General features: G+C 33.1%; 1 protein-coding gene across 1 annotated transcript; it reads left to right on the top strand.

Moving 5' to 3' along the window:
- Positions 5,337–10,760, top strand: LOC109336673. The gene is made up of 3 exons (XM_019573407.1): positions 5,337–6,155; positions 9,181–9,349; positions 10,192–10,760. The coding sequence occupies exons 1-3, from the start codon at positions 5,406–5,408 to the stop codon at positions 10,656–10,658; spliced, it is 1,386 nt and encodes a 461-aa protein (XP_019428952.1). The 5' UTR covers positions 5,337–5,405; the 3' UTR covers positions 10,659–10,760.

Raw genomic sequence — 11,181 nt, 5'->3', positions numbered from 1 at the left:
CCAAGTGTCATTTTGAGCCAAGGCTAATAATTCGTCATTCATAGCCCTTTGCCAGTGATCAACTTGTGCAACTTGCTTATAGTTAGCAGGCTCATAAGTGCTAGAGACAGCCAAGCAGAAACTTTTGTAGTTGGCACTACACTTGGAGTAATCTATGACAGATGAGAGGGGATAAAGGGCATTGGAACCAGAATCAATGACAGGAGTAGCATCAGGAGTTGCAGCATGAGCAAGGGTGCAGTGGTAATCTTGTAAATAAGAAGGAGGTCTCCTCAATCTACCAGATTGTCTAGGCAAAGGAACATTAGGAGCAGAGGTGGATGATGAAGAAGTAGTGCTTGTCTCGGGTGAAGAACGTGTTGTAGTTTCAAGAGTTGTGTTTGACTCAGGAAGAGAAATCGTGTTTGACTCAAATAAAGAAGAAGAATCTAGAGGGATTGTGTTTGACTCAAGTAGAGAGGAAGGATGAGAAATGTTGGTGGCAGAAGACATAGGGAAAGAAAACTCATAAAACACAATATCTCTAGAAATGAAGATTTCATGAGAACTAAGATCATAAAGTATGAACCCTTTTGTACCTTCCTTGTAACCTAGAAACAAACATTTCCTTGCCCTAGGATCAAACTTACCCCTCCTGCTGCAATAGTGCTAGCATAAACCAAACAACCAAAGACTTTTAAGGAATCTAAGGTTGGTAAACAACCATAAAGAAGTTGGTAGGGGATGGAATTCTGGAGCAGGGGACTTGGAATTCTATTAATAATATGGACAGCATGTTGTATGGCACAATTCCAGAGATTAGGAGTAATGGAAGATTGAAAGAATAGTGCCCTAGCAACATTAAGAATATGCTGGTGTTTTCTCTCAACTACCCCATTTTGTTGAGGGTATAGACACAAGATTTTTGATGAATGATACCTTTGGAAGAATAGAATTCATTCATCAAAAACTCAGGTCCATTATCACTCCTAATGTTTTGAACCTTAGCACTAAACAGGTTCTCAACCAATGTAACAAAATTGGTAATATGTAGTCTGGTTTCACTTTTACTTTTCATCATAATAACCCAAGTAAATCTTGTGAAGTCATCAACTATAGTGAGGAAATAAGCATGTCCAAAAACAGAAACAGTAGGATAAGGACCCCATATATCAACATGCAACAATTGGAAACTTTTAATTGAATGAGTAGTGCTAGTACAAAAAGGCAACCTCTTCTGTTTAGAAGTATGACAAACTTCACAAGGATTATTTTGTCTATTACAAAAAGGAATACATGGAAATTGACTAGATAAAGTCTTTATTGAAGATGAGGAGGCATGTCCAAGCCTTAAGTGCCAAAGGTCATACTCACTAATACTAGCAGAGTGAGAAACAGAAACCTGAAAATGCTTTTTATGTATAGGACTGATAACAAAGAGACATTGGTCTAATCTAGCTGTACCAATCACTCTCCTGGTGGTATTCTGCATAATGACACAGGAATCAATATTGAAGATTAGATGACAATTATGAGATTTAATCAACTTAGCAACTGACACTAGATTGACATGGAACTGTGGCACATATAAAACATCACAAAGGATAAGTGATTGAGACAAGCTAACAGTGCCACAAACAGAGGTGGTCACTCTGTCCCCATTAGGTAATGTAATCATCACAGGGGATATGAATTTTTGGCTAGTAAAGCTGTCTATATCACAAGCAATTTGATCAGTAGCTCTAGTGTCAATCAACCACTCCATACACTTGTTACCTGCTGAATGAGAGCCATCACTGTGTGCAGAAGTAGCATGATCAATCTTGACAGAATTCACCTTGTTAACATCACTTATGTTTCTCTCAAGCAGGTCTAAAATGGATCTGACTTGTTCATCAGTGAAACCATGGCCTTTACTTCCTTCATAAGAAAACAAATTTTCCTGTTTTTGGCTACACATTCCATCCTGATCATGCTCAAGTTCCATAGGATGGCTAGGAAAATTGCTGATAGCATTGGCAGCCTTTCCAGTTCTGTTGTAATGATAGCCATGTGGATAACCATGTTTGAGGAAACATGTATCCACAGTGTAATTACTCCTTTCACAGTAAGTACAAAATCTAGCTCCATTTCCTCTACCAGGCATCCTTCCTCTTCCTCTGAGAAAATTACTTCCTCTGCCTCTATTACTATTAAAACCTCTGAATTGAGAAGTTCCTTGATATTGAATTGCCAAAGCCTTGAGGTCAGGAAAAACAGCAACACGGAATTGTCTTTCCTGTTGAGTCAACATTTAAAACACTTTGCTAATAGGAGGAAGAGGCTCTATCATCATCACCTGAGATCTAACTTGCGAATATTGATCATTCAGTCCCTTAAGGAAACGAATCACATAATCTTGTTCCCTATGTGTCCTTACCAAATCAATTATACCACAGTCACAAGCAACAACACATTTAGAGTGACCTATGGCTCTATAATTCTCAATTTCCTCCCAAAGCACCTTTAACTGAGTAAAATAATCTGAAATTGATTGATTACCTTGACTCATTCGGTAGAATTGCTCTTGAAGCTCAGCTATACGGAATACATCTCCTTGTGAAAAACGATCATGAAGATCTTGCCAAGCTTCAGTTGCTTCATCGATCCAGAGGATAGATTTTACAATCGCCTCTTCAACTGAATGTTGTAACCACGACAACACCATCGTGTTGCATCTGATCCATTGAGCACTCAAAGGATGAATCAGCAGTGGTTGAGGCAAAGAACGATCTACAAATCTCAGCTTGTTCTTCGATTGCAAAGCTAATGTCATAGCTCGTGACCAGGAATGGTAATTCTTACCATTCAAAAGAGGAGTAACCAAAACTAAAGCATGATTCTCATTAGAATGAAGGAAGTAGGGATTTGAAGGATTTACATTGAAATCCTCGAAGCTCTGATTCGCCATTTCCAGAATTGAATTGAAAAATTGAGAATGAAGAAGAATGAAAATCGAAGGATTGCAGAAGAATTGAAGAATTGCGACGGAGAATCACAAGTTTGAGAAGGAAGAAATAAAAGAGCGAAGACGGAAAGAGAAGAAGGAGAGAATCGTGAAAGCAAACGCAAAAAAAAGACCTAGACGAATTAGAGCAAAATTTGCTCTGATACCATCTTATAATCCAGAGAGAAAAGAAGAATTGGAATTTGAATTTCCATCATATGAAGAGTTAGTTACAAAAGAGAGGGAAAGCCTACTTAAGAGAAGTAAAACTTATGCTAAGTTAAACCAGCCCTCGGAAAACCCAATCAGTAAACCAAACTAACAAACTTAACATAATTTACATTTTACAAAAAGAAAATGACAACATAATTGTTTACCATAAAAAACTTCACACAATAAAATTCAATAGGTATCAATTCATAATGAAGTTGGTGATAATGAACATAAAAAGGCTACATAATGTAAAAAATGATAATCATTATATTTTGACATAAAAATTTCGTTATGAACTTGAGTTTATACCGCTATTACTATAAACTAAAGCAACATAATATTATTCTTGATAGTGTCCAAACATTCATATATTAAAGTGAACTAAACAATTATATTGTGTTAGAAAGTAAAAGTTTAATAATACTAATAGATTTAATAAATGAGTTATGCTAAAAATCATATAAATAAACTTGACTTGACATCCTCAAACATAAGAAATTAAATCTATGAATTTAGTTGAAGTGGACATAATAATTGTATTAAAAACATTATATATTAATATCATGTGATAATATATATATATATATATTTAAAATATATTAAATATGTTAAAATTGAAGTAATTGTTTTTAATGTTATATTGGTGACTCGCCATAACCCTCATTCCCTTGGAGCAAGTTTGCACAATAATTTAATATACATAAATTGTATACAAACTTTTTAATCATATCATATGATAACTAATCCAAAGTCATCCAAATAACTCATTTTGACAAATCTAGTCATATATCAAATAATTTATTTTTGGTATAAATGTGTCAAAGATGGATTATATGAGAATCATGTTAATAAAATAAATAAATTATATGGGATGCATTGACATATTTTCCATCACATGTCGATTAGTTACTTTTTTGGTATAAAAAGTAGCTCAATAACACTAAACTAAGGCCTAATCCCGACTGACCCAACAACATCAGCAAAAATAGCACATGATGAAGTTGGGTTAGACAATACTCCCAAAGGAAGAAATGAAGATCATTAGCACTACCACGCTTTGACCATTCAGGAACAAGGATCCTCTGTCCTCTTATCCCTACCCAATCATATTTCCTAAAATAATATAAATTATTAATTTATGTTTTTTATAAAAATAAATTTCAATAAAATAACTCATTTTGATTGGTTTGGTAAATGAGTACAGGTGATCCTGTTCCACCATTCAGTACACTCATTAGCATCTCTAGGAGTATGGTTAAGAGTTAAATTCCATGGAAGAGACATGCGAATGCTAATTTAGTTAATGACATCAACATGAGGATGAAACCAGTCCACACCTTAAGCAATCAAAGTTAGAGCCAACTAAGAATCAGACTCACAAATAATAACCCTGAAACCTGAAAACTAAGGCAAGTCCAAACCATCAAAAGTGGCAAGAAGTTCAGCACTTGTTAGTGTATTCTACAACCAGAAAAAGATAATATATATACTATTTTTATACTACCATTATATTATGAATGATTTGTATTTAATTATCATTACTAACTTCTAAATATAGTAGTACAAGTAAATGAAGATAAATATGATATATTGATTTTATATAAATTTTTACAATGAAAATGTAAGTTATTAATTCTACTGAAATTTACTCGAATTCCCAAAAAGCAAAGTATATACTTATTTTATATAAACAAATATATGTCTAGTGGTATAAGATACAGCTAGATCCCAAAATGACTAAAATATCACATGTTTAATTCTTGAGAGCGACATTTGTTGAAACGGACAATTATACACACAAATTTTGTCAATCATAAAAAAATGTGAAGAAACACCCATTACAAAAAAATAAATATGTCTCTAAACAAATAAAATAAAAAAGCAAAACCAAAATGAACTTGTGGGGCTGGACTTGTCCAGATAACAGATTTCCTTCCATAAGGTATTGATCTTGTCCATATTATTCCCCCATTATTATTTATAAATGAAATCTATATATTATTAGTATAAAAATTTATATAATAATAACACATTATTTATTTGCATTATTTTTCTGAAAAAATATTAAAAATTAATAATAAATAATAGAGGGATAACAATATATAAAATACTACATAATCAATACATTTTTTCTCATTATTTATTTCCAATCACGTTCTCAAACTAAATTGCACTCTTCCCACACTACTCTCTCACTTTCACTCAAGCCACTGCACACCAACAAAAAATGCCAGACCCCACCACCCGACCCGTCGGCGGCACCGAGTTCAGCTGGTGCAAGGCGGTTCCCGGCGGTACCGGAGTCACCGTCCTCGGACTCCTTTTCTCCAAATCCCCACCCATACAAATTATCCAAAATGCCCTCCACAATCTTCAAAATTCCAACCCTATCCTCCGCTCCAAGATCCACCACGATTCCTCCACCAACACTTTCCACTTCCTAACTCCCCCAAACCCCACCATTCAAATCGAAACGTTCGATTTCCAATCAACGGCGCAGATCATCCAAACCGAATCCAACGGTCACAATCAAAACCAAACCGGTCCTTTCCAAATACTCCACGAGCACGAGATGAACCGGAACACGTGGCGCGATCTCGGTGACGTCGATGGTGACGTAATTTACGCTAGCGCGTACGAGATTAGCAACCAGAGGTTCGCGGTGTTCATTCGGATCCATACGGCGGCGTGTGATCGCACGGCGGCGGTGGCTCTGCTGAGAGAAATGCTGCGTAGGGTTGGTGGCGGCGGTGACGGCGAGGAAGAGAAGGAGGAAGAGATGAATTTGACGATTGAGGAACTGATTCCGATGGAGAAAAGGAATAAACCGTTTTGGGCGCGTGGGTTGGACATGATTGGTTACTCGCTGAACGCGTTTCGGCTTGGGAATTTGGGTTTTGTGGATGCTGAGTCACCAAGGAGTTCGAAGCTGGTGAGGATGCAACTGAATACAGAAGAAACGAAGAGTCTAATAACTGTGAGCAATTACTCTATCTCATTTCTTTCCAGTTATTGTGAATTTGTGATTTTTGTTTTTGTTTTGTTTTTAGCATAATCTAGCTTGGATAAAGAGAATTGATGAAGGTGAATTTTTTTTCTCATGGGAATAAGAAGATGTAGCTTGTATCTCAAAGTAGATTTAGAAAAATAGTTAAAATTTTAAAAATCGATAATAATTTTTCAACTTTTTGTACTCATATTTAAAATTATTCACATACTTTAACAAATAGATATATTTAATATAATCTAACTATAATAAGTTTTTTTGGGTAAGAATCTAACTTTAATAAGGTAATAACTTTATGTAAGTGCAGGCTAAAAAGGAGAAATTGAAGAGTAATAATTATTGATTATAACACGAGAAATTATACAAATAACCCTTTCATTTTTTAAACTTACACAAACTATCCATAATTATATACATATATTACACTGACTATCACTACCATGTAAGAGATAAATGTAATTTCTTAAACAAAAAATAATGACAAATATAATTAAGTTAAACAAAATATGAGTTCATATCTATTTATTATTTTGATTAGTTACAAATAAAATTATTGATGTAATTTGTAACAAACCAAAAATAATAAATAAACATTAACTTTTATACTATTTTGACATGTTTTCTAATATATCATATTTTGTTTGACTTAATTACACTTGTCATTATTTTTGTGTGTAAGTAATTACATGTATATCTCTTAAATGGTAGTCAGTATAATGCGTATATATAATTAAATGTAATTTGTGTAAGTTTAAAATACATGAGAGATAATTTATATAATTTCACTAAAATACGTAACCATATCCAGTGGTTTGTATTGGAAATATAATAACATAAATATATGTGCTGAATTTATAAAATATTAAAATATTTGAAGAAAAAAAACAAAATTATGGAATGAATGACGTTAATTTTTATAAATTTTGTAATTTATTATGTAAATTTTGAACAATCAAATGCTAGCAGATATATCCATCGAAACATTGGTCTAGTGGTGTAAGACTTTATTAGATCATTTAGAGTTCGATTATTGGAAGTAACACTTGTTGGGAGTGGTAGACACGAACACCAAAAGGTATTAGTTCCTTCCACAAAAAAAGTGAGGAAATACCATTAGTAATACCAAAAAATTCAGACATATCCAAATATCCAATTGTTAAAAGTTCGATTTTTTGGAGCGAGGAATATTTGTTAGGAGAGAAAATTACATATCTCCAAAAGAGTTACTTCCCCCACGTAAATGTGAATTAAGTGAACTTTAATTGATTATAACATTAACAAATTAATCAAGTATACACGTATTTGATTATTAAAATAAACCTATTTTCGTAGCTTTAGTATTTTTCATAACAATATTTTGTTTTTTTTTCCATTAGATTTGTGACTTATATTATTTTAAAAACGATGAACTATTTTTTAATTGAATCACATTTGATTAAGTTGGACAAAATCGATTTTAAAATAATTTGTTTAGATTAGGTTGTGTTAAAAAAGTCACTTTTATAGAATAATATTTAAAGAGAATGAAATGAAATTGTTTATATAGAAATTATGTATTTTTTTTAGTGCTTAGTTTTATAAGGATGAAATGGAAAAACGAGATTGATTCTAAGGTTATTGAATATTTTTGCTTTCTTTGTCCTGAAAAAATTATTGTGACCAATAGTTTAGAACCATGTCGTGATAATTGGTCCTACAATGTAATAATTAAATTGGAGATATGTATATCATATGTAACTATCAATGGGAGTCTCTGTTTTGAGCAGTGGATTTCAGGAAGAGTCAGAAGAGTCAAGTAGTGGATATAGGTTTTCACGGACCACCGTCTGCAATTATGTGTGGGTATTTTTGTTTTGATTTTGCAGTCGTTTTCTGGAAACGTTGAGTGATTGATTGGGTGATGTGGACAGATATGGGATGAAAAATTGGACACTTCTTAAGTGATAACTTCAATCTCCAAAAAAAATATCAAACTCCAATGTGTTAGTAAAACTTTCACCAGCACTCCATAAAAAGTAATAATCTTTTTTATTTGTATTAAATTTAGGATTTAATATTAAATAAAGATAAAGTTGATAGGTCTTTAATACTCTCTTTACAAATAAAAAATAATAATTGTGTCGATTCATATTATATTTATTGAGTTTTTTTAATATGTCATCTATCTTTCTATAATTATTACTTTCTTTTGAATACTTAAACAAATAAAAAAGTATTAAATGATGATAAATTTGGACTAATACTCTCTGGTGGGGAATACAAGAATGGCTATTAGGACGAGTACTCATCTCATCTCCTCCCCGTTGTTATCCCTACTTCGACAAATCCATTTTGCGGTGAGATTCATGTATGGATAACCAGTATGTGGGGTACAAACTTGTACATGTTAAAATGAGATGAAAAAAACTGGTGAATGCATAACTGGATGTTGAGTCCTTCCACCCTTTGTAAAGGATAATATATCAATTGAGCCAACTTGGTAACTGATACTGTGAAAAATATCACCTTAAATATCACATTTGCTGTTGGGAGAAAATTGCAGCTAGTTATGTTTGATATCAGCTGCTATTCTATCATCTTCTTTGTAATTAAAATCCATGCATTGGATAAAGTAGTAAATGTGGAAAGTTAATATTAGACCAGTGTACCTAAAAAGGTTTATCAAAATGCTAAAACTGTTCGATATGCATCCAATGCTTTGTAATCTGGTTGTGTTGATGTTTGATTGATGACACATTACCCTATTTTGTACCTACTTTTCGCCAATGATTGGTTAATTTATTAAAAAAAAAAATATATGCACAGATGGTGTATGAATTTTATAGACTGTCACTATATTATCAATCATTCATATTTAGTTATCATTCACTTTTCAAAACAAGTAATCTAAATAAATGGTAAATATGTAACTGTATATATGTATTTATACTGACAATGCATAGATATTACATTATTTATTCGATTAAAATTGAATTCATTATGCAATGTAATGTAGGGCTGCAAATCAAGAGGGATTAAACTTTGTGGGGCACTTGCAGCAGCTGGAATGATTGCCACACGGACCTCTAAGAGCCTTCCTGAATATCAAAAAGAAAAATATGCTGTAGTAACACTTATTGATTGCCGCTCAACTCTTGATCCAGTCCTTTGCAGTAACCATCTTGGTAAGCCTTACTTCTAGCAATCTTTATGCCATTTTTTTGTCGTTTTATTATGATGCTGCTACATCAATGCTGAATGATTATAGAAGCATGCTATGCTCTTTTTCTTGTACACTCGGAGAGCAAACCAAATTCATATTACAATTAAAATTCAGCAATTATAGAACTTTTCAAAGTAATAATCTCTAGAGTATTTCAGAACTTCTCCTTTTCGGGTCATGTGAGAGTAGATTAAATGAAAGTTAGTCTAGTTCCTAGAGGATGAGGAAGGCAAGGAAAACCATAGGTGAAACGATTAGGAAAGATTTAGATATTAATGTTTTGTCAATAAGAATGATTTACGATAGAGTATTATGACGTCATTCGATCCATGTAGTCAACCTCATCTGGTGAGATTATGGCTTGGTTGTTGTTGTATGTATAATAAATTGGAAATACATCTTGTTCCTTCTATGATTAGCACATGCTACTTATTCTAGCTTTTTTAATTTTATGAGACGGCAAGACCTAAGCAAAACAAGGAGCCTATGTTGCGGATAAAGTTGAAAACAATTTGTGGAATGGGGGAGGTGGAGGCTGTCTCAGATTCTAATGAAATCAAACCATTAGTATCTCTGATTAATGAGATCATTCCTTACAGCCCTAGTAAACTAATCAAATAATTGCCCGAACCTTCCTTTCTGAAATGAGCGCTTTTAGTTCAAAATTGTGGTTTTTCTTCGTTTGATTTGACATTTGAATCAAAATTTATCCCAGGTCCCAGCATATGAAGTAACCTGATACCTTTTTTTTTATTGTTTTGTAAATTTCTGACATTTAGCCAATGCATATGTTGTTTGGGTCAGGCTTTTACCATTCTGCCATAATGAACACACATGATGTGTGTGGAGAAACCCTATGGGAGTTGGCAAATAGATGCTACACATCGTTTGTAAATGCTATGAACTGCAACAAGCATTTCTCAGACATGTCTGACCTGAACTACCTCATGTGCAAGGCCATTGAGAACCCGGGTTTGACACCCTCATCGTCACTTAGAACTGCCTTGATCTCAGTGTTTGAAGACACTGTTATTGATGATTCAGCTGAAAATGAAATGCATAAAGAGCTTGGATTGGAAGACTATGTTGGTTGCGCTTCCGCCAATGGTATCGGCCCTTCGTTAGCTGTATTTGACACCATTCGGGATGGGAAGTTGGATTGTATTTTTGTATATCCATCACCCCTTCATTCAAGAGAGCAGATTCAAGATCTAGTTGATCATATGAAGAGAATACTTGTTGATGCTTGTAACAGTGGAAATCAAATTTGAACTATATTCCATTTCTGAACTACTTGTGGTTATTATAACTATCTACCATTTCAAAGTTGAACGGAACATATATACAAGAAATAAATGGTTGCCTATTTTCACTATTATTTTTCAAAATTATTGCCAGCTGAAAAAGTACTCTAATGTTTTGGTGAAATAACCCACTTATCCAATTGTGTATATGCAGCAGGATCACCTAATTTTATGAGACTCTTAAGTAGAGTCTTATCTTAAGACAGAGTCTTATATGTAATATTATTTGCTTTAAATGGAATCTGAAGTTTGAGTCATTTATTTTCAATACTTTTGTGAGTTTACCATAATTATATTATACTCTCCTTGTGATACATCATATTTTTTATCTTTTTATATAATATCTTAATTATATAATAGTCTTAGCAATGTCAAATAAATATTGAAAGTCTTAAGTTTAGTCATTGTGATCAAAATGCTAATGTAGTGTAAGAGATGAAGATGCCCTAACAAGATCCACATGACCATTCTTGGATATTCTAATGTCCCA

The sequence above is a fragment of the Lupinus angustifolius genome, chromosome LG20 (assembly GCF_001865875.1).
Source record: "Lupinus angustifolius cultivar Tanjil chromosome LG20, LupAngTanjil_v1.0, whole genome shotgun sequence".
In the NCBI taxonomy this organism is placed as follows: domain Eukaryota; kingdom Viridiplantae; phylum Streptophyta; class Magnoliopsida; order Fabales; family Fabaceae; genus Lupinus; species Lupinus angustifolius.
Note: the sequence above shows the minus strand (reverse complement) of the source record. Positions and strands in the feature narration are given on the sequence as shown.

What these genes read in the sequence shown, in the direction of transcription:
- LOC109336673 (XM_019573407.1), top strand. Translation starts at nt 5,406, where the DNA reads ATGCCAGACCCCACCACCCGACCCGTCGGCGGCACCGAGTTCAGCTGG. An exon ending in AAACGAAGAGTCTAATAACT is followed by an intron (nt 6,156 to 9,180) that starts GTGAGCAATTAC and finishes AATGTAATGTAG; the next exon opens with GGCTGCAAATCAAGAGGGAT. An exon ending in CCTTTGCAGTAACCATCTTG is followed by an intron (nt 9,350 to 10,191) that starts GTAAGCCTTACT and finishes TGTTTGGGTCAG; the next exon opens with GCTTTTACCATTCTGCCATA.